We start from the raw sequence: 27,161 nt of genomic DNA, 5'->3' as shown, positions 1-27,161 counted from the left end.
CAAGTCTTATTGTATCAAGTCTTAATATATCATAATTATGTCAAGTCGTAGTGAGTGATCGGTGCTATATAGTATATTGTTTGGTCTACTAAGACAACTTAAGACTTTTTAGAGTGTGTGGTCTACTTGAAGTTGTTCTAACCAACCTAACCAAACTTATAATACTAAATCACCATGAAAATTTTTATAGTACACTATTACAGTTTATAATGCACATAAATTATGCAGTAGACCACACCCGCAGCACCAAGTGATCTGCTTCATGCTGACCACAAGTGTGGAAGTAACGATGTGTTGGAGTCGCTTAAAGAACTTACACAAGTGTTCCAGGGCTGTGTCAGTTACCTTGCCAGTTATTTTTTGTTTATTTATGGATTGCTGAATGCTTGAGAGGTGTGTGTGTGAGTGTGTGTGTGTGTGTGTGTGTGAGGGTGTAATGGAGGAGGTGAGTACTGTATATGGGTTTAACATTATGGAGAGTGTGGTGGGCTGGAGTGGGGTGGGTGTGAATGGCGTGGTGAGTGTGGTGGGCGGGAGTAAATGTGAACTGCAGGGTGAGTGGGGTGGGTGTGAATGGCGGGGTGAGTGTGGTGAACAGGTGTGGGGGGGGGAGTTAAAGGCGATGGTGAGTGTGGTGGGCGGGAGTGGGGGGAATGTGAATGGCGGGGTGAGTGTGGTGGGCGGGAGTAAATGTGAACTGCAGGGTGAGTGTGGTGGGCTGAGATGGTTCAATAGATAGAGGTAGAAATAAATTAGCACTCAACATTAAACTTAATTAACAAGTGTTGAATGAATAACATGACTTTTATTATTATTTTATGTCAGTTTACTTACTTATTTACCAACTTTATTCTCACTTGAATCAAATAATGAATTAGACAGAATGATGAATTAAATATTTTATAGTAAGCAGAACAAGAAATTATATGATGATGTGTTCGAGAATAGAATTTTGAAATGTAATGCACGAACGAGTCAAGTTTTATCGTTTGGGATGAAAAAAGTTTTAGTATAACGCCGAGGAACTACCAATTGTGGTTAAATTAATACTTTTTTCTTTTATCCTCTTCGCCACTGATCGTCTCACTCTAACATAAAATAAAATTAACTGTTAACCAAAAGAGCTTATTAGTCCAGATACAGAACCTTAAGACCACGCATGGATGTCAAGATAATTTAGATGAAAGTAATTGCTCGTTTGGTTGCTGAGTGGCATCACGAATATCGATTAACATTTATCAGATGGACATAACTGGTAGAATGAACCGAATGCACGCAGCTTTAAATACGATTTATTTTTAAATACATAAGAAATAAAAATAAGTTGACCGTAACAAACAAATGATGGTATCATGTATGTTCATGAAGCCTTCATCCTGTTGATTTGTCCTCGTGTATTTTTATCTGATAAGACAGCCATTTACACGAGTCCTTATATCTTTATTTGGGCGATTAATCGCCATGCAGTCATTGTTTCCAAATGTACCTCGACAATGCTAGTCTTGAACTTGTTTTGGGGATTACTGGCCACTTCGCCGTTAGGCTATTTCGGCCGAAGCTGTTAGTTTGCAAAGTCATTTTCTTTGGACTTCTTCCGTTTGTTCTTCCTTTTTATGCTAGTCGAACTGATCATAGGTGAAGAGGATAAAAGTAAAAAGTATAAGTACATAGATAATGCAGGTATATAAATAATGTACAATATATATATATATATATATATATATATATATATATATATATATATATATATATATATATATATATATATATATATATATATATATATATATATATATTACATGTACACAAGAAATATTTCTATTGAGTTATTAATTTATGTATTTACTAATATTATATTTCCCAGGTGTTCTAAAATGAGATTTAATAAGATAAATTGGTAGTTAGCGTTGTTCAGGTGGAATTTATAGCTATGTGCACGAAACAATCTTTTTTGGGCTATCCTTTACGCAAATCGGCTTACTGTTAATGCTTTTTTATGCCTGTACTATATATGTACTTTGTGAACCAAGGTAAACTTGTACGATGATTTAAGTGAATAAATATCAAAGAGGTTTTAACATGCAACCTCCGTTTTCTGTATTGGGGTATCACTTGAGCCGCTAGGCGCAGGTTTGTTCAGTAGTCGCCTGGATGTTGAGGGTGTCGGGGATCAGCAATGGCCTTCGGTGGTGTTTTACCTCTTTATAGCAAACGAAATGGCTCTTGGACTCTTAGAAGAATATTCAGATCGAGAGAAAAAGTCTTAATATTTTTGGTGTGTTTGACTTTTCTTTTCATTTGCATAGGACCAATATTTTTCCTACCTGACCTGAGAGGTGGGCTGAGCACCAGGGTAGACCATGTTTACAAAGTGTACAAACAGATGCAAAAAGCTGGACCAGAGCTCATATTGCCCCCTCCCCCGCCACAGTCAGGGGAAGAAGGGGCCATCAGAAAACACGAGGGGCTTTATCATATTGTGGTGGACCATAATGATATTCATTTATCAGACGACAAACAACGGTTAATGGAAAAAATAAACAATGATGAAGAATTACGACACATGAGAGTAATTGAAAAACCTGTTGTACTCACAGTAAGTTCGACTGTGGCTAATAAAGGTAATCAGATCGTTGGACAAGTAGACGAGAGTGTGAGAGTGCAAAATGGAAATGAAGTTGAGCTTGAAAAGTCAGGCTTGTCAGGAGGCGACGGCAAGAACCCATTACCAGTAGTCCAAGGAGGTGAAGACAGAGACCCTGTGGCCAGACAACGACGAGACAAAGTGAAAGAGGTAAAAACTTCCTCAATGCTTATTAGTAGTTGTCATACACTAAGGCTACCGTTAGAGTTAATAAATAGGCAATTGTTATTAAGTAACGATATATGGCATACATTGCTGAGTTTATTACAGTATGTTGATGGTGTCAGGTCGGGTTCATGACAGGGATCAGTCATGTATTACTTGTAGCAGTTTTCAGAGTGAATTATGTGTTCTGTATGAAAAGTCAACTCGAGTACCCCCAAAGTTCCCTGGTAGGAATGCACCCCCTTTTGATACATTGTTTTTATGGAAAAAAAATAGTTTTGCATTTTGCAATTTCACACTGAAGATTTTGAGAAGCAAAACCTTTGCAGTAAACAAAGAATACCTTGACCCTTGCAGTAAACAAGGATTACCTGTAGTCAGATTTTGTCAGGAATATGCTATTGAATTCTAAGTAATATATGGAAACTATGAGAAGTACCCAGTACAAATAGAAGTATAGATAGTATTATTTTACATGTGGACTCTCAAAAGAAGGCTAATATACGTTGTGACTGTCAGCGGTTTGTTAATTATGGGGGATGTTTTTAGACAGTTTTGTACACTGATTACTTTAACTTCTGTTAATTTTCTTGGGAGAAGGCTTAGGTTTATAGATACACTAAAGGCAAGTTAATATAGCATTCTTACAGTTGCATCATCAGCTGTGATGTGGCAGATTTAAACAAAGTACCGTAAGGGCTAATATATGAAACGTGGCCGTCGTTTTTTTTTTATCCCAGTTTTGTATGCTGATTACTTTCAGTTCTATTCATTTTCCTGTGTTAATGCTTAGTTTTCTAGGTATAGGGAAGTTAAGAGTTAAGATATAGGCAGCTATCAAACAGGGAGGTAATACCGCCTGGAAAGATATTGGAGACATAATGTATGGTCTATGGTAGACCCTGCTGTTATATGGCACCACAAAAATTGACTAAGTCCCAGGCTGCTGATGAGACTTTCTGCTCCATTTACACACAATTGCAGGGTCTCGATTGTCTCTTTCTATTAACACAACATGCATATATAATTTCTCACTCTTGATTTTTCTGTATTTATTTATGGCTCTTTATTATTATTATTATTTATAGTTTATATTAATTTTTATTAGTACTGTATTATTAATATTTTCTTTATTATAATTATTTATTTTTATTGATTATTATTATTATTATTATTATTATTTTATTACATTTTTCCCCCCCAGGCCTTGATGTGGGTCATCAAATGACCTGTGCCTGGATGGCTAATTATCGTAAAAAAAATGTTTTCATAAATATTTATATTTTTTCCCAGTCATTTTTTGTTAACCACCCATCATCTTTTTTCACATGAATATATTTTTTTGCTGGTTTTCTTGCTGTTTTAGGTGATTGACATTTATCTTTGGGGAAAATCACTTTTTTTTTATACAGTACTGTATACGGTAGTTATTCCCATCCCCCTTCCACCCCAACAATGTAGGGGGCCACGTTGGGAATGCTGGGTTTTGGGTTTTGTGAACAAAATCAAGGAAATTTGACCCACTTCCCTTGACAACAGTACAGTATTAATAAACTGAACCACTATTGTGCAGAGATCTTTCCAATATACAGTACCTGTACAGTATTTCATTTTTTGGCTCGATGGGTTATGTCAGGATATCCTCCCCCTTGCTGGAATTTATTTTTCACAGCAACAATACTCAAACACCTGGTCCCTGATTCACAAGTGTAGGTAGGTGAGCTAATGGACTGGATTGATATATGCACTACTGAGTGGACCCTAAGAGCAACTGAATAGGTTCTAGAAGAATTTTTCCATCTACATAAACATACTGATATACAGTCTCTCCTTGACTTACGACCGGGTTCCATCCCGACGACCAGGTCATAAATCGAAAAGGCGAAAATAATACATAGCAATTTTAAAATGGGTGTCTCTTTTTCTTCTCAGCACCACGAGAACTCTCACTTTTACGCTTATCAGCCATTTTAAAGGGAATTACACACGAAAATTTAGTCAGTACACAGCGCAGTCACTAACGTCGGGACTCGAAAATACGTAATGTGAAAAATATTTTATACGACCATGGCCGTCGTATGTCCGGGTTGTTGTAAGGTGAAGAGAGACTGTACTGTACAAATGATTATATAAATATATAATTAATGTACTGTCCTAACTCTATAAGGTGGGTTAGTTTTTGTAAGACAGCACATAATTGAGATTACAACCCATGTGTAGTAAAGTGTCATGTAAACCCCCCAAATGAACCATTGAAACTTAAGGTAATGTGGAGCAGACGGCTGATACCAGGAGTTGTTGGATTACATTAAATTTTTCCACAGATGCTCTTTGGGTGTTAAGTATTAAAAATGACAAAAATTTTTATTTTAATTATTAGTATTTTATTTTTTAGTTTTTCATTATCTATGATCCTGTAGTAGGCAAGGTATGAAGGATGAAAGAAATTTCAGGGTAAAATATGGTGAAAACTGATCATGTGACACTTAAATGATGTCTCCAGGTGCTTTGTATGCGAAGAAGTTAATTATACAGTATATCATAAATATTCGGCCTAAAAAATCTGCCATGTCCGTGTGTGTTGTTGTCTGCAGCAACTGAGCCAATCCAAGTGTACTCTTGTGTCCAAAAAAAAAAAAATTACACGGTGCTGTTCCAAGAAAGTTGCTTTCATTGGCACCAGATATCAAAGTCAGTACTGGGGGTCCCCGACTTACAAATGCTCGTCGATACGAACTGGATTAAACTTGAAATTTACATTATTTTATTTAGCTGATGATTTATTTTTTACTTTCATTTACTGTATTTTGTCATTCTGTTTTTTATTTGGTCTTAAGTTAATTGATTTTAGATGTATATAGGGTCTTAGGCTGTGATATAGTGGGACTTTAAACATAAGTACGGTAAACATAAGTACGGTATACACATAGCATGTGTTCCGACCTGTGTACAAATCCGACTTAAGAAAGTCCTCAGGAACGGAACCCGTTTGTAACCCGGGCACCCCCTGTACTGTACCTTACTTTCTGTTTATTATGCTGGGGGTAAGGTTGGGTAGTTTTCATTGGTTGGTTTGGTCAGGTTCTATTAGGTTCTGTGCATTGTTGTATCATTTTTATTACTTACTAACATCCAAAGAACATCTGTGGATAAAATGAACAAAATTGAACAACTCCTTCTGGTGTTAGGTGTCTGCTGCACATTTACCCGTGTTAATTATTAAGTAAATAAATACAATAGGTACTTAATAATAACTTTTAAATAGCTACCTAAATAAGGTAAATAGGTAGGTAGTAGGTAGCTACCAAACAGGGAGGTACTACTGCCTGGGAATATATTGGAAGCATAATGTATTGTCTAATGGTACACCCTGCTGCCATGTGGCATCACGAAAATTGTGACCAAGTCCCAGGTTGCCGATCTGACTTTCTGCCTCATTTATACACAATTGCAGGGTCTCAATTGTTTCTCTTTCCATTTACAACACAACATACATACAGCTCCTCCCCGACTTAAGACAGGGTTAGGGACCCAAATCCAGGTCGTAAGTCAAAATGGTCGTACAGTGAGTTCTGCTATAATGCGTGTTTTGACAACACGAATTGGCTGTTACGCTATTTATGAATAGAGGAACGATATTTGTGAAACGCGAACTCTTGTTTGCTGTAACGCGATTTTTGCTTAATATTTCTCCAATTTTGTGGTATTAACTGTGAATATGGTGAAGAAGAATATCTCCAAGAAGTGTTCTGGTGATCGCATTCCCGGTGATGATCGTAAAAGAAAGGCTATAGCACTTGAAGAGAAGCTCGATGTTGTCAACCTCAAAATCACCCTTCTCCCCCATGAAGTTATATTCATATTTTCTCAAGGTAAAGTGTTACATTTATTGTATGATTTCATTATTAGATATGAATGTAACATTTATTTAGACTGCTATCCTTTGTGTAAGGCTAACTACTAAATTTTTTTCGATTTTGAGTAATCTGCACCTAACCCTATTTTTTCCATAAGCCCTGTTATTTCTATTTTGCGAATTTCTATAACACGATGTTTTACAAGAGCACAACCATCGCGTTATAGCAGAACTGACTGTAAGTCGAAAATGCACCACAAAACTCTCATTTTTAAGCTTGCCAGCCATTTTAAAGTGAATTACAAACGAAAATTTTGTCAGTACACAGTGCAATCACTGACGTTGGGACTCGAAAATACGTAATGTGACAACATTTTGGTACGACCGAGGCGGTCGTATGTCCAGGTGGGCGTCAGTCGAGTAGGTCGTAAGTCGGGGAGGAGCTGTATATTGTTTCTCACTCTTGATTTTTTTTCATATCTTATTTTCTTTATGGTTCTTTATTATTATTGTTATTATTATTGCAGTGACCCGTGCCCAGGTGGGCTAATCCCCTTTAAAAAACACAAACAAAAAAACAAGTAATAATTACCATTAAAGATTAACTCCTACACTTACGGTACATACTTGAGGCATCTTACCACTGTAACAAGAATTTTAGGTGGCCACTAAAAGATTCCTCTGCAAGTTATACGAAAAGTCTACTTTACAGCACAACTAGTACTGTACTGTATAATAATACACAAAAAATTAACTGTACTTAGCTGTTGCAAGTGCAGTCCAATTACTCTTGGTGTTGATAAGCTGAAACCCATCACCTTGTTACCACATTAAAGATGTTCTCTCAGAACATCCTTTACTTAACCATAATACACTACTAATACATAATTAGATTTACTACAGTACAGAACTTACAATTCTCTGGCACTGACCAGCTGAATTTGACATAAATATTTCAATTAATAAGTCAATATTGTAAGAAACCAGTGAAAATTTGAAATGATCAAAGCCTATGCCATGAAATGTAGTGGTATGTAACCCTCAAATATCATCATAATCGACAGAAATTTGAGGATTAATTAGTGTGCATGTTGAAGGTTGGATGTTTCTGCCAATAACCAAATAAACTTGCGAGAGCTGGCGCAGGGAAACCAACTTTTTGGATTGAAACTGGTACTGTATAATAATACATTAATGTACTTTACTAAAATTTTCCCAATTCAGCTCTATTTAGTAACTAAAAGTTCCTAAAAGAATTTAATGTAAACAAATTATAAAGAATTATATTAATCCTTACAGTGAAACCTCCATATAACAGACTTATCTCTTCATATACTGGTAATACATTAGGTGGGAGTTTCACATCCAAAGGATCTTCAATATAATGGATTTTCTTTTCTCTCCCTATAGTCCGTTAAATAGAAGTTTCACTCTACTATAAAGAAATTTGGAGTTTCTCTTAGATGAGGATAATTTATATAATTATACTTAACTCAATTGCCAACATTCAATCACCATTGGACTGGTGAAATTTTCAACCAAATATATGGAGTTGTTATTAATTAAATATCCAGTGTTGCTACTACAGTTTATTTACAAGCATATGCAATTTGATACGGATTTTACAGTAAATGTTCAAAGTTCCTGCCTTTGTCTTGAATGAAGGCTTCAGCCCATTGCAAAAATGACTCCTACACATTCAAAGACTCCAGGGTTGCTGTGAACCCTTGTGGCACTGTCTTGCAATCGGTGCTACAATTCCTCATGAATTGGGACCTCTGTATTATATACTACTTTGCTTTTAATGTGGCCACACAAGTAGATGTCAAGGGAATTTAGGTCAAGTGGCCATAGAACAGGGCTGCCACTCCACATCCACCTGCCAGGATACCCAGCATTTAGGAATTCCACTGTTACTTGAGTAAAAGGAGCTGGGGCATCATCATGCATGTACCACAGTTATTGGTATATCCTGATGGGCACATCCTCAAGAAAAAGTGTGTACATTATGTTTCATCTGTTAGTCGCTGGGGTAACAGATATAGGCCAATAAGGTGGTTACCAATAATGCTGGCCCGATTGCGAATTGTACCAGATGAGATGTACGTGTCACTGCCTTTGGATTGTCAACAGACCAGGTCTTCGTAATGTGCACATTAACAATGCCATCCCCTGCATTAGTACTACAGCTGTAAAAAGCATCCAAGAAGGAAACAGGCAGTTTTGAACATAAGGCCTTTGCAATCATTGACAGAACTGCAGCCACTGTGGATAGTCATTGTCAGTTAGATGTTGGACCTTTTGATGGTGGCATGGATGAAGCTGGTGTTTGTGTAGGGTCCTCCAAATGGTAGACACACACCTGCACATAGTTGATCAAATACATGTCCCAGGATCGTCTTTGACGATGCACAGTATCTGCTCCTCTATGTTGAGTATGTGCCTGTCTTGTGGTCTCCCTTTGTTAATTGCAACTGCATGTGGTGGAAAGGTACAAGTTTCTGTTAACTGAAGATTAATGATGAGAAACGTGAGAAACATTGGACGTGAAGGCACCCTACAGTCCAGATAATGTTCCCTGTACAGCCGTACAGCCTCCACTGCATTTCTTCCAGCTGCTCCTAGTGTGAAATGCATGCAGTATCCGCATATTCATCAAATGAATACTCCTCCATGTCCAGGTACGTGTGGTCGTCCAACCTTGGTTGACACAGACGTTCCACCTTGGACCACTGCAGAGGAGGAAGTAATTTGCCAACTTAAACCTACCACATTACGGCACCTCGGTATGTCCCTCCCTCCCCCGCCCCCAAATTCATCCTTTGCCACCCTTTCTTCATGCTATCACCAAACTGCTACTCCACTGTTACCACTTAATTTAAATAGGGTCTGATATTTTATGTTTTATGCCCATAGACTTTTTGCAGTCTTCCCGTACCCAATTTTGTAGTATAACGAACTCCAAAAGTATGGGGTATTGACACTACTGTATGATCTTGGAGTCATTTATCCTTGTGTGTGTCTCCGGAATATATCCACCTAATTTTGCAACATATTTTTTAAACCCCCTGCATAATTAATCCTCTAATAATGGTACAGTACTGTAATATACATACAGGTACACTTGAGTGATGCAAATTGAAGAAAGGGGGGTAAATTTTAAGAATCAACTCAACGAGTAGCTACACTCATCTCAGCCAAAGTCTGTCCCATCTGATTGTGAGCCAGCAGGCTCCCATGTAGGGCTGCTCATAATTGGGCAAGCCTTACTGACAGCTGGACACCAACTACTGATCACCTGAAGCTGCGGTCACACTAGAGTTTCTAACCATAATAAATCCACTGTAGCGTTGATTTTTCAACGAACTCCTCGAGTTGTCTCTGCAGCGACAACTTATTTGTTGTCGAAAGTGGGATGATGCAGAGTGTCTGAAAATCCATGGTACGGTGGGTTGAAATGTGCTATAGAGTCTATTGTATATTAATAAAATTTACACCATTTTGATTTTTTCTTATTAATGTTAAATTGTAAAAAGAATATAAAAAGTGTATTTCAATAACAAAACATGAGCAAAAATGTCATAGTAAATAAAAAAAATAATAATAAGAATACATCACTAGGGGAATTTTATTTGACTTTAGAGTACTGTACTTGCATTACTTATGTAAACAAACATCGCTTGGACACTGCAATCGTTTCTTTTTTGTCCTGGTCTTCTTGAACAGGACTACATATCTCACTGAAGCAGTTAATACTGCTATAGAAACATACAATGAAGCCATCCTGCTCTCCAACCGAGCTCACACTAGCTGCACGAGCTAGGTGCCTGGCCAATGGTTCATTTGGCCAGTGTGACCAGTGTGTGTACCTTACAGTTGACTTATTGCCTGTGGATGAAATGCTATCGCGGATATATTGCACGGAAAACTCTAGTGTGACTAGCTTAAGCCACCAGGGCTCTCTTATTTGATATGCTTTTGAAAACCCTGGGAAGGCTCGCCTTCCAGTGCTGTCCATACACTTAACCATTGTATGATCACAGTCTGCAAGTGATGACAGGACACAGCTAGGTCAACAGTTTATACTGTAACTCGGTGATCTTTTCATATTAAAAAATTTATTAGGTATTATTTCATGATGGATGATGAATATACAGTATATACGTATATTTTTTAACTCCTGCTCATTACAAGAGAGATTTTTTTTTAAGGATTTATGACAGCATCTGATATACTAGGTGAAAACTAAAAAAATTAGACAAGGGTGTTTCAGGATGCAAACCCACTGAACAGCATGATGTTAGAAACAACAATTTATGATATCAAATGGCAGCTTGAGAAGATTTTTGAAATTCTGTACTGACAGTGCAGCAAACAAGGGCATGGCCAAGCATAAATCATTGTAAGGAGGAATGTGAGTAGAGCTTGACACGGGTGAAAAGCAACCGGGGGGGGGGTGCCTATTTCTAGCACCCTTTTTTTGTGAAAAAGCAACACAGTTTCACTGTACAGTATGTATCCATGCATTTGCTTGTTCATCTATGTTTTCACCCAAATTTGTAAATACAGTATTGTACTGTGTTGTAGCTATGCAATACAATATACCCCTGTACTGTACAATAGTGTTACAACCTTCACACCCTCTTCTAGGACTCACTAGAGGATATATAGTCAGCCCATAGGCCCAATATATCAGAGGAGACTAAAATAACATCTTCTGTTAACAGAGAGGTTAAATGTTAAACACAGACCCTTAGCTTATTTAACAACCTCCTGACTGCTGACAGGTGCTTATTTCAATACCACTGTTCCCATTAAAACTGGTTTAATCAAAACACAGCTTTAAAATTACAACAAAATATATTTAACAACAAAATATAACAAATATGTACTCTCCATCCATGAGCATACAAAAGGCCACAAATCAATTCACTCGGAATAATGTTATCTCAACCAAATGCAGTGCTCTCTCACTACTACAATACTCTTTAGACTATATGAACATATTACATTTTAGTTAACACCATAATTATCCATGATTGTCCAGATAATAATAGATAAATGTGTACCACACAAGCTTGACCCTCCTATCCTCCTCAACCTAACTACCGAGAGTGCTGCCAAAACCAAAACAATGTTCCAATACTTTCTTGTTTCATTGACATATAATTTCTAATTCTTTTTATACTTCACACCTGCTTCTTAGTCTTTCATAACTGTATAAAAAATAAAATTACATTCTACAAAGTTTACATAATGAAAAAAATTCTAGCACAGTGGTCCCTCGGTTAATGAACACAATTTGTTCCACAGAGTCATTCGTAAACCGAATCCATTGTTTCAGTGGGATACTGCATTGGGTAATTGGTTCCGGCTCACAGAAAAGTACATACAAACTGAAAAAAAAATGCAGTGAAGTACACTTACTTTGAGGTGTGTATGTAGAAGTTTCCTGGTTAATGATGATGATGGGAATTAGAAGTGGGGGTGGAGGAGAAGGGAGAAAGAAGGAAGTGGGGATGGAGGAGAAATCACCTTTCAGGGGACCCATGCGTGATGCAGTAATTTCACCAATAAAATTTTAAGTTCACTAGGTGTAATTCAAGATTATTTTATTTAAATCAACACTGCATTGTGCTATATATTATCAATATGTTAACTAAATTTCAGAATGACCAATAATTTTAATGTGAAAATGCAAAAATATTCAAGACCCCCAACAAAATCGATGTTCACTCCTCTGTAAACAAAGCCCAACTGACGCCTGGTGGGTGAGTCAAGTGACTGATGGGCGCACAAAAAACTAGTTCCCTGTACTGCATATATTATCAATATGTTATCAAAATTTTAAAATGACTAATAATTTTAATATAAAATATGCAAAAATATTAAAGGGCACAACTTTCTTGATATTTACTCCACTGGAAACGAATGTAAACATAGAACAGATTACTGAATTGGCAGACTAGCCCATCAGCTGATACTCGCAACAAAACGTGATGTTCGTAAGGATTTCATTAATCAAAGTTTTGTTCGTTAACCGAATTGAAGATCCTTATGGGAGGTAATTTGTTAACTGAAATTTCGTTAATCGAACTGTTCGTTAACCGAGGGACCACTGTATACATACTTATATAAAATAATCAAGACACTTTTTAAAGTCTTTACCATAAGCTTGGAATTCTGATTCTAAAGAAAAACAGGCAACAACAGAAACTAAATGCAATGGGCAACTGAAACAAATATTGAGGGAAAGGGGAGATGACCGTAACAATAGTGATGTAGCAACAACACACACATACAGGGTGCCCCCCAAATTCGCGGGGGTTAAGTTCTCAAAATGACAGCGAATCGTCAAATTCTCGAATAGCATTTGCTGACCGATAGGGGGGGGGGGGTACATTTTTACTATTGTACAAAGAAATGTATACAGCACAGTGGTCCCTCGGTTAACGAACACAATTCGTTCCAGAAGGTCGTTCGTTAACCGAAAATTTTGTTAACTGAAACCATTGTTTCAATGGAATTTTGGGTAATTGGTTCCAGCTCACCGAAAATTTCATACAAAGTAAAAAAAATGCAGTAAAGTACACTTACTTTGAGGTGTGTATGTAGAAGGATCCTGGTTGATGATGATGATGATGGGAATTAGAAGTGGGGGTGGAGGAGAAGGGAGAAGAGAAGGAAGTGGGGGTGGAAGAGAAATCACCCCATGCTTCATGCCGTCTTTTCCCCCATAAAATTTTAAGTTCACTAGGTGTAATTCAAGATTATTTTCTTAAAATCAACACTGCACTGCACTATATATTGTCAATAAGTTAAATAAATTTCAGAATGACCAATAATTGTACTGTAAAAACGTAAAAATAGTTTATGTTCAAGAGAGCCACAAGCAAGATGTTACCTCCACTGACCAGAGATACAAACTGACTCCTTGGTGGGTGAGTCAAGTGGCTGATTGGCACACCAAAAACTAGTTTCCTGTACTGCAATTATGTTAAATAAGTGTTAAAATGACTAAAAAAATTTATATAAAACTGAAAATTACTGAATAGTACAACCGTCTTGATATATACTCAAATGGAAACGAATTTAAGCCCTAGAACCGATTACTGTACTGTATTGGCGGACTAGTATTCCAGCTGGTGAGCAAGCGAAAACATGTTGACGTGATTTCGTAAGAATTTCGTTAACCAAATTTTTGTTTGTTAACCGAATTGAAGATTCCTACAGAAAGTAATTCGTTAACCGAAATTTCGTTAACCGACGCGTTCGTTAACCGAGGGATCACTGTATTCCCTTTATGTATTTGCCCTTAGGACAATTATTTCTTTTACCTGTACAGGTACTCTTCGACTTACGACATTACTCGACTTACGACCACCCGGACATACGACCGCCGCAGTCGTACCAAAATTCTTTCAAATTACGTATTTTTGAGTCCCGATGTTAGTGATTGCGCTGTGTACTGAAAAAATTTTCGCTTGTAATTCCCTTTAAAATGGCTGGCAAGCGTAAAAGTGAGAGTTTTGTGGTGCTGAGAAGAAAAAGAGACACCCATTTTAGATTTTCTATGTATTATTTTCGCATATTCGACTTACGACCTGGATTTGGGTCCCTAACCCCGTCATAAGTCTGGGACTGCCTGTATTGTATTTGTGTGTGTGTGTTAAACACACACACACACACACACACACACACACACACACACACACACACACTCACAAAACACATACAAATAAATAATAATGGGAAAATACTCTCACAAATAATCAGAAAAAAATTATTAAAATGTAAGTCTTCCCTCAAGTCCGTGCTTTATTAATAAGGTAATAAAGCATGGCCTTGAGGGTAGAATGTCAGATTTTTAATAAATTTGTTTCTGATTATTTGTGAGAGGATTTTCCAATTAATATTTGCTAGGTAGTAGGTAGTAGGCAGCTACCAAACGGGGAGGTACTACCGCCTGGGAAGATATTGGAAGCATAATGTGTTGTCGAATGGTAGACCCTGCTACCATAACGTATCACGAAAATTGTGACCAAGTCCCAGGTTGCTGATCTGTCTTTCTGCCACATTTATACACAATTGCAGAGTCTCAATTGTCTCTCTTACTATTGACAACACAACAAATATAACCTTACTCACTCTTGATCTGCTCGATTCATTCTATTTTATTCTCCTATGTCAGTTGATATTAATATTGAAGCGGGGCCTTCTCGGATGGGTCCCACTGGTTGGGAAGGTTGTGTATTCCAGGGCCTGCCTGATCATCATCAAACTACTGGGGCCTCAACTGACGCCACCGCAGTTGCTGGAGGATCGGCTTTTTTTACATTTAATTTTTCCAACATTCGCTAGTGAAGTAATGTGCATGAATATCAAGTGACACATGCATATTATCCCTTTGCGAAATAGATCCCTATACTGTACTGTATACATGAACAGGGACTCGATATCACAATCCTCTTTAGCACAGCTCTAACCAGTCTTAGTTTCCATTTTTATAAAACATAAGTAATATAAACAAATTATATCTACTACTGTACTACCTCAAATATTTTCATCTTGATACAGTACCTTTTTTTATATTATTTCTCATCATAATGGATAGTTTTTGTCTTGTTGAAATTTTCCATTAACCTACAATATTGCAGTAGGGAAATTAGATGAGTCAGGTCTTAGATTATATATCGGTATTACGGTACTGTATATACGGTACAGCACTTATTTCTATTGAAGAAGTTATATTATTTGTGATGAATGAAACCCCAAAAGAGGCTGATCATAGCAAGAATTTAATAAGGAATCAATAATAAAAACAGTTCCAAAGTTGCAGTGTGTGGGTGGCAATGCCCTGATCACCCCTTACCTTCCACTTAGTCACCGACACAATATCTGCCCTCCCATGGTTTGTGGTTCTGATTTGGCACACAGAAAATCTGCTTGCACCACTATTCAATGAGCAAAATTTGTTCCTTTCATGGGAATAATAAATTTTTTTAAATATTTTTAAACTCCTCTTTTCCTGTCATCAAATTGTCTACATAACACCCCCCCCCCCCTACCATTTAAGTGTAAAGAAATAAATTCATGTTAATTTTTACATCTTGATTTAACTATAATGCACCAAATTTCATTCAAAGTGTCAGCTAATGGCACCTGACCACTGCCTGAAAGAAAGTGCAATGTGTGAATCATATGCACTTACTGTTTTGCATGTTTACTCTTATCCCACTTTGGGTTTTCATTTTGTTCAATAAAGCAAACATTGAAAAGTATCTAAGACACTGTGGTAAATGTGTATGATAAGGCTGTCATATTATGACAATGCTTAGTAGCTCTGCAAATCATGTTGAGGGAGCAAGGAAGGAACATGTACAGTCTACTGTGTCCATACAAATATAACATTTAAGATGTCTTTACTAAACCCGTTATTATTTTCAGATGGTGCTTCATGCCTGGCGGGGTTACAAGACTTATGCATGGGGTAAGAATGAACTTAGACCGGTGAGCAAGCGAGGTCACACAGCAGGAATCTTTGGAAGACAAGACATGGGAGCCACAATAGTGGATGCATTAGATACCCTCTATATCATGGGATTAATGGACGAGTTCAATGAAGGTCGTGCCTGGGTTCAGTACCACTTAGATTTCAACCAGTTGGTAAGTTACATTTCCTTGCCAGTTGTCCGTTTTATTCTAATTTTCATGTAAGAAATGTTATTTTGAAAAAAAGCTTTTTTTTTTTTTTTTGCTTGACGACCTTGCACCGTATATCTGCCAATTGGTTCATGTTAATGTGCAAGCTGATTTGAAGGTTCCTCAACAGGTGACTACCCCTGACTGGCAGTTAGGGGTGATATTATGATTACCTATTTATAAAGTTGTATGTGTCTACCTAGCCAGTAGCTAGACACTAGATGCCAACTATTACCTGAACTAGTATCTTGATTACAGTCAATATGGCATTTTAGATTCAGTCCTTAGCTACTTATCTCAGAGAAGTTGTCTCTATCTGAGCTCTAGCTTTAACGAGGTAAGGTAGATAGGGGTTACATCAGTTCTTGGTGTTAATAAAATAAGTCTGATATTTTTGTCTTAATCTGTCATTTTGTAAGGTTTATTTACATTGATCTAGCTCTTACAAGTCTTGGTTCAGCATTTTAGCAGGTAGACTAGCTGCAGCACCAGAGGCCAAAGTTTATATTACAGTTCGACTACCAATTTTTTGGCACTATTGGGGTGGACCAGCAGTTTTGCCGAACCATGGGTGGTCACGGCCTTGAAGGGACTACCATTCCTGTAACCTCCAACCCAATAGTTTACATCTCGCACTAACTCTGAAGCATGCTGGGCTGCCAGAAAATCAATATGACAAATCATTTACTGTATTAAAATATAATTAAATGAAAAATAGGTATAGGGTGTATGGAGGGTTATTGTATTGTTTAGTTACATAAACTGCATTACTTCTGCTCCCAAAGAGACGAGTCATAATGTAGAGGTGATTTACACATATATTTCTGGAAGTGGGTGTAATAAACGGGATGCCTATGCCCACGAGAGCTAACCGTTACATGAGGAACTTGAAAATTGACCTTTAATACAGTGAACCCTCGAAGATCTGGACTAAAAGGGGGGACCACCTGTCTGAAAAAGCCGATTGTCCGAATCTTTCGGCGAATGTACTAAATGTATATAAAAAAAACGATAAATAATTATATAAAAATCACCAAAAATACAGTACTGTACATATTATCCTGACCACTGGGGTTAGTAATACAGACGTTTCAGTGTGAAAAAGCCATATTTTTTAGCAACATAATACTGTTTCACCTTGTACAGTACTCAAATGTACTACACTAAAGGACTAATTTTTTTTATCTCTTGTGCAAACGATGTGAAGTCTATACTCAAACAATTCACTATCTTGCAAGGATTTCAGCAATGCAAATTATATTCTGCTAAGTTTAGTCTGTGCCATTTTATCAGATAAAAACTTTTAAGCCTAAAACTACATTCACCCTGTTTTGGGAATGCTTCTTCGGGAGGCTTCTTTAGCCTAGAACCCTCCAATTTTTTGTCCGAATCTTCCGAAATCCAGATTTAAAGGGTCCGAATCTTCGAGGGTTCACTGTAATAATACATCATGCTCTTAAAATTCTCGGGGGTTTGGGCCTCAAAATGGCCGTGAATAGCCAAATCCGTGAATATCATTTGCTAACCATAGGGGGGGGGGGGGTTACATTTTTACTCGTGTGCAAAGAAATGTATATTCCCTTTGTGTTTACCCGTAGGACAATTATTTCTTTTACCTGTATTGTATATGTGTGTGTGTAGAGACACATGCAAATAAATAATAATGAGAAAATCCTCTCAAATAATCAAAAACAAAACAAAAATGTATTAAAAATGTGAGTCTACCCTCAAGTCAACTCCATGCTTTGTTATTAAAGTTAACTTTAATAACAAAGCACGGAGTTGACTTGAGGCGTAGACTCGCATTTTTCTACATTAAGATACATTTTGTTGTCTTGTTTCCGATTGTTTGCGAGAGGATTTTCCCATTGCTATTATTTATTTGTACAGGTATGTGTTTTGTGTGTGTGTGTTCATGTGTGTGCATGCATGCGGGCGGGTGTCTACACAAACACACACAAACAATACAGGTAAAAAAAAAATTACTGTCTTTAGAACGATGGGCTCCCTGTCCCGGCCACGAAAATGACAGCAACTTTAAAACTACCCGCAAGTATTCTTGATTGCATCCAGGGTGTCATCCGTGAATAATCAAGGTCTACGAATTGTCATGGCATTCTGTAATTAATGGTTTATTGAAAGGGCATGGCAGCTGGAAGGCTGAAAACATACAGTTACGTAATTGGCGAATGGGTTACTTGATTGACAAATAAAATACAAGTCCTGGTTGTTTATAGTGCCTGTAAAGTGAAAATTATCTCAATTCATCACTATTCATTCGTTATCCCCTCAAGAGTAACCAAATTCCTGCCTATGCCAAGTGCCATGAAGATAGCTCCGCCCATAGAACTGATGTGCCTACGCCCATATTGTGAACTAGCCAATCGGTGGAAAAAGTCCCAAAAGATTCTCTGAAAAACAAATTCTTATTGGACACCCAGAAAATTCTCCCTACAGCTAATAGATAATGTTAGATGTACAGTACAGTTGGCGACGTCTGTACTGGGCGCAGTAAGGTTGATTGAATGGTTTCTCTGACGTCGTACAGGTGTATAGTGAATTCCCTCCCTCACAGTATCTTTAGTTAGAAATAGGGCGAACACACATAATGTCATAATACATCTTTGTTGAATAAATTTAATTAGCCAGATATCTCTCTCTCTGTTCTCCCTAACTAATATAATAAAAAAAAATGGATCCCCAGTAACAGAGGGAGGAGTACAAGTAAGCAAAGAACCAAGTGAACCACATTTGATTAAACTACAGTGCCTGCAAACGAGTAAATAAAGGAAGTAAAACACCACCCTATGTTATATAGGGGACTGTCTGGATTATCTTCAACTTGAAAAATCACTGTACACTGTATCATCGTTAATGCGACAAAAAGAGGGGCTCTGGTTCACTTGAATTACTGACAATTTATGAATTTTTATGTTGGATTATTATTTGTGTTCTGTTTAGTTTTTGCACCTTGCCTTGGCTGCCACATAAAATAATCTACCCTGTATTTATAATAATTACTGTACAAACAAAAATATTGTCTAAATTTTCTAAATGTACATACTGTTCAGAAATAATGAAGTAAATAATATGGTACTGTAATAATAAAGTAAATAATACAGTACAGTAAAGTAAATAATACAGTAATAAATAAATGTAGCACTGCAAGGTGAGCTGACTATCCAAGGGGTGATGTGATGAAGCGAGGAGACTTGACAAGGCACTTACACTGCAAACAAAAAACAGCACTACTAAACCATTGTCTTATAACATTATTATTTCTATTTTAAAATTAATTGAGACAAGATGTCCTGATTTGGCTACTTTTGCACTTGGACAACTGATCAGTGAATAAACCAGGGCCTATGGAGACACAATATACCTGTACACAACAATAATATTTATTAAGTTCTGATAAATAAGCTACAATATTATTTGCTAAGTGTTCAAGACAGATCCTTTGGTAATCACCAATTCTCTTGAGCAGTGACAACAACAGTGCTTGAGAGATGGCGAGTGCGGGCAACATAATTAGGGAAAGTGACTGAGAATATACTATGGCACAATAGCTCATCTGGTATCGAGTGTGTGATTTTTCGATAATATTTTATTAACCCTGCACTAAATGAACCTAAATATAGGAATTATGGTAAAATTGCATATTGTTATAAAGGGATGAGCATGGGAGGTGAGTTGCTTTCCCCCCTCCTCTGCCTGCTTCCTCTACCACCCACCACTCCTCTTCTGGGCTATGCACCCAAACCTAGTTTTGTACAGTATCTAAATATAATCCTATTATATTCCTATAATTCATTCATTTTAATCTATTTCATAATATATTCCTATGATCAACTTTTTAAAACCGCTAAGTTATAGGTAAAATCCTAGACGTAATTTGTAACAACACACTAGATTCACACCGAGTGGCCTTGACCGCCACAACAACAGCTGATACTATGAACAGTGTTACCAACTCTTGAAACTAAATTCCTGCAGGTTGCCAACTCCTATGCAGAATAAGATATAATATATACCAATAAATGTGAGGAATAAATACAAATAATTGTAAATAAAATACACATACAAAAAAAATACTGTATTCCCATATGGCTGCTGGGCAACAAAATTTTTCAATCGTTTGACTACACACTAGACAGCCGAGATCCATCACTCCACCCTCCCCCACTTAGTTTATTTCTTCTTGTGTTTTTTACTTTATGATAAGTTTGTTTATGCACATTCTGTCTGTAAGATTGTGTGTGCATGTAACCGAGTAAAAAGAAAAGTTCATATATCTAATTATTTTTCTGAAATTATGAGTTAAAGAAATAACCATAACACCTAAAAACCTGGTAAGGTTAGCCTACCATGAGCATGTCCCGGGTAGTTATTGTTCACCATAAATGAGCAGTAAATTTGAAGTCAATGTAAGCTAAGTCTAAATTAGAAATCTCAGAGTAAACTTATGACATTTTGCCAAAATATTATTTAGGTTATAATTAACTTGGTGCTAGAACCTGTTTCCAGGCTATAGGTTACATTAGGACCCCCCAATCAGTCCAAGAGCTATAGGACAATGCTTCCTAGTTGGCTGTCGTATGGTAGTTATTATAAGTGATAAATTGAGCCTGAAATCTCATTTTATGATTGAGCCAGAATCAAACAAGTCTACATTCCTGCCTTTGCAACACAAGTTTGCTGGATCTGATGAGTTGGTCCTTGTGACATCATTTTGTAACCCTGCTAATCAGAGGGTACATGTTTATTCTTGGTAGCATGTACAGCTCCTCCCCGACTTACGACCTACTCGACTTACAACCTGCCTCAGTCGTACCAAAATTTGGTCAAATTACGTATTTTCGAGTCCCAAAGTCAGTACAAAATTTTCATCTGTTATTCACTTTAAAATGGCTGGCAAGCTTAAAAGTGAGTGTTTTGTGGTGCTGAGAAGAAAAAGAGACCCCCAATTTCGATTCTCTATGTTTATTTAAGCATTTCCGACACGACCTGGATGTCGGTCCCTAACCCCTTCGTAAGTCGGGGAGCAGCTGTTCTCTCAGGCTCTCTTCTTTACTGGGATACCTTTGTGACCAATGTCTTAAATTGGAATCCAGAATGGAGGTGAAAGTTAATGTAATTTTTTTTATTTATTTCCGTTGTATTTTGTGGCCTGGGGATTCAAACTTCCAAGACTTACTGGCAATTTAAAGTTGCTCAATCCTGGCTTCTTTATAAAGTGGATTTTACAATTGATCCTTTATTTTCATCCATATTCACTGAAGTGAACATCACACTAGAGTTAATATTTAGCACAAATCCCATGTGTGTAATGATTCCTAAATTTATACAGGATATGGCTATCTAAAGTATGATCTTTTGTTTTCATTCCTTATAGATGTATTTTTGTATTAATTAGTTTGGTGCTAATTATTTAATATGCTTAAAATTTCAGAGATCAGAAATGTCAGTGTTTGAGACCAACATTAGATTTGTTGGAGGTCTTCTCTCAGTGTATTCCCTGACTGGTGATCCGCTGTTCAGAGACCGCGCACTGCACATTGCTCGCAAACTCTTACCAGCCTTTGATACCCCAACTGGAATACCATATGCTCTCATTAATGTTGCTAATGGGGTAAGATATATATTTTACTATTTTTTTTGTTTTTTGTTTGCATAACTAATTTCTGAATGTTCAATCAATATGTAGTGAAGCAATTATTTGTGTTTCCAGTAGAGTGTTACTACTGACCTATCATTTCTCGCACTTGATTCTACCATTCAATAGGCTGAAATGTTGAAACTCATGCAGTAGCTTTTCACATCTCCAGAGCATATGACAAAGTGTGACACTGATCCTTGCTTAGAAAATTACCTTTCCGTGGCCTTTCCTCCTTAGTCCCTTTAATTTCTTCTTTTCTCTCCAGTTTCAGAGTGTGCATAGTTCTGGATGGTCTTTTCTCTAGGTATCACTTAATTCAATTCTGGAGTTCTTCAGGGTCCCATACTTGCACCAGCTCTTTTTTTTTTTTTTTTTTTTACACTAATGATCTTTCAGTGGCAAACAGCTGTATTCACTCTTATGCACATGACTCAATCCTTCATAGATTCTTCATTCTGAGTACCCAAGTCTCTTGAGATAAAATTTTTAATGCCAGACAATAGACATTCTCATATCTACAGGAAGACTTGACATACTTAGGTGAGTGGGTTGCATCCTGTCTGGTTACCTTCACTTCTACTAAAGCTAAATACTGTATACTGTATAATATTTTGTAACAAGCATGATATTATACAGTTCAACATAAATTTTGACAACACCATCATCACACAACATTGAGATTTTAGGCATCACCCCTACTTCAAGTCTTACCAAGACAAACTTTATCTAAATTTTAGCCCAAACTACGTACTTCAATGAAGCTTGTAATTGTTCAGATACAAACCCTGCTTTACTGATGAACACCAGACTACTTTGTGGATTTCCAAGCTTGAAGTGTTTTTTTCTCATGTAAACTTCATCAGTTCCATTAGATAACCTTATTAAATTTCAATTTGGTAAATCTACAGTAGTTTTGAGATTCAGAAGGAAGGCACTTAAATATTTTTTAAATAATTAAATTATTAATTTTGACCAATAATTTTTTTTCTTAGTGTTTCTTAGTCTGACTCTATATGTGTAGTTGTCATTATTAATCAGAAGGTTGTCAGTTTTCTTGTGCTGCCAGAATATATTCAACAGCTCAGTTCCCCCCTTTTTTTAGTTGAGGTTCCTGTGGCATTGCAGGAAATAAAGTTTTTGTGCTTTCTCCCAGGTGGATGTGGCAAAGTATCACCAGTTGATGGTCAGAGGACAGTGCCAGTACAGAACTGATGCACACCAGGTTCTGACTTTTAGGGGGAGTGTAGAAGTAGTCATGGTGCTTGCATTGGCTCTGATCTTGTGTGTATGAATAAAAGATGCTTTGAATTTTTACTATTGAAATCTTTTTTGTTTTCAGATTGCTAAAAACTATGCCTGGGCAAGTGGTGGTTCAAGTATCTTATCAGAATTTGGAACACTACATCTCGAGTTTGTTTACCTGTCAGACATTTCTGGTGATCCAGTTTTTAGGGAAAAAGTGATGAGGATTCGTGATGTTATAAGGAAGACAGAACGGCCGGATGGTCTCTATCCCAACTACATGAATCCTAAAACTGGAAAATGGGGACAACGTATGTATCGAATATTTCCACTTATGAAAAACTAATTATGCAGACTAATTCTTAATGAACAATCTTACATATAGGGAGGAGATAGATTTTAGTAAGAGAGGAATAATTGCATTGAAAGTTTTTATATAAGGGAGTGATAAGGATAAAAGATAATACACACTTGCATATTTTTTACTTGGCAAATACAAGCTCACATATTTGCTAGCTGTGACTTCTATCAATTAATTATTTTTTCACTCTGAGGTTGTTACCAATTAACAAAAACAACTTGTAACTGGTTAGACTTTACAAACCGTCCTGTGCTTGGGGGGGGGGGGTTGCGTTATGGTGTTACAGTCCACATTAATCATCACCAGAATTAGTTAGTGACAGCTCTTCCTGTTCTCATGTCAAACTGACCCCACCTTGCCACCCAGGCTCAGGGCAACACCTGGATTAGTGACCAGCTGACCTCGCTTCCTGTTGTCAGGTCAGACTGACCCGACCCTACCACTCAGATGATATCTGATATGGATTTGAGCAAATATTGTACAATGAGTAAATACAAACAAAACTCAAATACACATTCTTTGAGATTCACAAACACAAAAAATTACAGAAAATGACTATTTAAATAAAAATAAAATATTTTTGACCCAACCCTGGTTCAAGGTTAGGTATGTTAAGTTTGGTTGGTTCACTGTACCTGTTTTAGAAGAAATGCACGATACCACAACCACCATTACGTATAAGGGCCTCGGTACAGTCTTACACAATTGCTTTTTTATATCCAAATAAAGTTGCTTTGGTGAAGAGAATTATACAGTATACAGTATTCTTACTTTCATTTTATGGCTGCTGGCAGACTATACAGGGTGATAAAAAAGTTTCTGGTGCACCTGCAATAATTAACAACACAGTTGTTCCTTGCTATAGCTACATTATTGTATACAGCAGAGTCATCATCATTGGATTCTCCTTGAATTGTTGGGGTGTAAAATAGATGGTGATTAGAGCTTAGCAGCAGCATTTAAACTCCTGATAACATTGCCTTTAGGGTTCCACCAAACTGTCTAACTGGGCATTGAGTTTGTCACTTGTGTTGCAGGTTGGACTCGGCACTCCTTAAAGCAACCTGAGTTTTTCAACGTTTCTGAGAACTTGCGTTACCTGCTGCTGAATTATGCCTCCCTTAGTCTCCTCTGGTACTGCCACACCACCAACCACCACTACACTCCCATGACCACCTGCCACTACTACCTCCCCCACCACCCTTTTGTGACCACCAGCCACCACTACCTCACACCACCCACTACTGTTACTTCACACCACCCACTACCATCATACTCCCATGACCTCCAACCACCACTACCTCACACCATCTAGCACCACCACCCTCCCGTGACCACCAGCCACTACTACCTCACACTTCCACCACCCTCCCGTGACCACCAGCCACTACTACCTCACACTTCCTATCACCACCACCCTCCTGTGACCACTAGCCACCACCACTACCTCACAATAGCCACCACAACCACATTCCCAAGATCAACAACCACCACTACCTCACACCACCCACACCCATACCACCCTGACGCCGCACTCTCCTTCCGTTCCCCCACACCCCATTCCCGTGACCGCCACCCCCTTCCATCTCCCCTGCACCCCCTTCCCCTCCCACAATTGCGCACTAACTACCGCAGACATAAGAAAGTACAGTATTATATCTGTTTTTAACCTTATGATAATCACATTTCTTTGCTTTTTTTGCACATTCTGTATGGACAATTGTGTGTCATGTAACAGGGTAAAAGAAATTGTATAAAAATACGTACATCTACTTGAAATTTTGAGTTGAAAAGTAACAACAGAGCAACTCAAAGGTAGTGGAGATAAAATAATGTAGCGACGGTGGTTGGTGACCTGTCAAGTCCACACACATATGTTCATTACGTCGAGCGTATGTGAAATGGGCCTTAATTCAAAATACTGTATGAGAGCTGCGGCTAGTCTGCCCAGTTTGAAATATTACTGTAGGGTATTGTAATTTTTCATTTGTGAATAATAGGGTATGCTTTGCAAACATCAAATAGGGGTGTTAAAATATCAATTGCAGGTAAGCAGGGTTGCAAATACTGTATCAAGGTATTCCTGTACAGTGGTTTAAAATGTGGAGGATCGAGTTTTAAGGTGGAATGAGTATAAAAAAAGGAATGCCATAGGAAATACGACTAAGGTAGTATTTATTAACCCCTTGGATATGCTGGGTCTCTGCTGACAATTTTCTGGCATTTGCAAATAAAATTTTAAAAGTGGCATCCCATTGTGAAGGGGTTAATGAGTTAAAAGAAGTAAGGGAGTGATAATGATGAAAGCATGAAGGAAGATATAAAGTGATGCAAGACTAGGCATTCTTGCAGAATATTTTACCATGAGCAACTTCATAAATTAGTGGGTAGGTGTTTATTGGATCAGGTTATTATACTAGTATTACTGTTATTATTTTTATTCTTACTCCAAACTACCAGCTTCCTTTCTTATGTGTTTACTAAAAGTTAGAATAGATTTAATTGTCTGGCATTATTTAGTACTGTAGTTCTCAAGTAAACTATTTTTCTCTCTAGGTTTTCCTTTATTGTTGCTCTTATTAACTTTAGATTTGTATATTATACTTTCCCAAGGTCACACATCCATTGGAGCACTTGGAGACAGCTTTTATGAATACCTGATAAAGGCTTACATACAGTCTGGGGCGAAAGATGAAATTGCTCGAGACATGTATGTAGAAGCTATCGGTGTTATTACCAACCGTTTAGTTCTGAAGTCACATTCTGGACTTACATATATTGCTGAGAGCAAGTTTAACCGTTTGGAGCACAAGATGGACCACTTGGCATGTTTTTCTGGTAAGCTTCTTGGTCATTGTATGTTCCGTATCTGTTCGTTGATGATTTTTAGGTGATAATTTTTTAAGTGTTGAAAGAAATTGTCCTTTCTTATTTAACCTTCAGTATCACTGCACAACCTCTACAAGTTGGTGTATACTGTACTATACTTATTTTTCTTTTTGTTTTGTTAAGATAGGATGGAATTTCTTTGAATATTAGGCTTGTGTTATAAATATAATCATAATAGAATTGGTATTTTTGAATGTGGGAATCAAAATAATTTCTGTTTACCCAACTGATATTCTTCCTTTACATTCATCCTACTCTTTGTTACTGACAATGTGTTTAATCAACTTATTCAGCTGCTTCTCTTTCCATACCTATCATCACCTGTGGGTACATATCCCAGGATGGTTAGTTAGGTAAATATTTTGCGGCAGATTATTCAATAAAATCATCAGATGATACTGGGATCTTGGAGTATATTGCGTCTTGCAGTGTGTCAAGGCCATTGCTCTGGTAGGGATACATTGGGCCAAGCCTAAAAGCTCCAAGATTTTATAATTTTTAGGTAGTATTACAGTACAGTATATTTTACTCTCATCACTTTAATCTGTTATTCTTAAAAATTATCACACTGTGGTTAGAAATAAAACAGTCAGTCCTTTGGAAATTTTATTATTAGACTTTTTCAGTGAGCAGATGTGTTTTA

General features: G+C 37.2%; 1 protein-coding gene across 1 annotated transcript in view; it reads left to right on the top strand.

The window, feature by feature from the left end:
• The first annotated feature begins 2,127 nt into the window (after positions 1-2,127).
• Positions 2,128-27,161, top strand: part of LOC121871902 (mannosyl-oligosaccharide alpha-1,2-mannosidase IA-like) — a 47,338-nt gene continuing 22,304 nt past the window's right edge. The window contains exons 1-5 of the mRNA XM_042374497.1: positions 2,128-2,794; positions 16,113-16,331; positions 21,820-21,999; positions 23,366-23,579; positions 26,243-26,467. Coding sequence (XP_042230431.1) covers positions 2,177-2,794; positions 16,113-16,331; positions 21,820-21,999; positions 23,366-23,579; positions 26,243-26,467 — 1,456 coding nt within the window. The 5' untranslated portion in view covers positions 2,128-2,176. The remainder of the gene's footprint in view (positions 2,795-16,112; positions 16,332-21,819; positions 22,000-23,365; positions 23,580-26,242; positions 26,468-27,161) is intronic.

Source organism: Homarus americanus, unplaced genomic scaffold (assembly GCF_018991925.1).
Source record: "Homarus americanus isolate GMGI-L3 unplaced genomic scaffold, GMGI_Hamer_2.0 scaffold34345, whole genome shotgun sequence".
Lineage (NCBI taxonomy): Eukaryota > Metazoa > Arthropoda > Malacostraca > Decapoda > Nephropidae > Homarus > Homarus americanus.
Note: the sequence above shows the minus strand (reverse complement) of the source record. Positions and strands in the feature narration are given on the sequence as shown.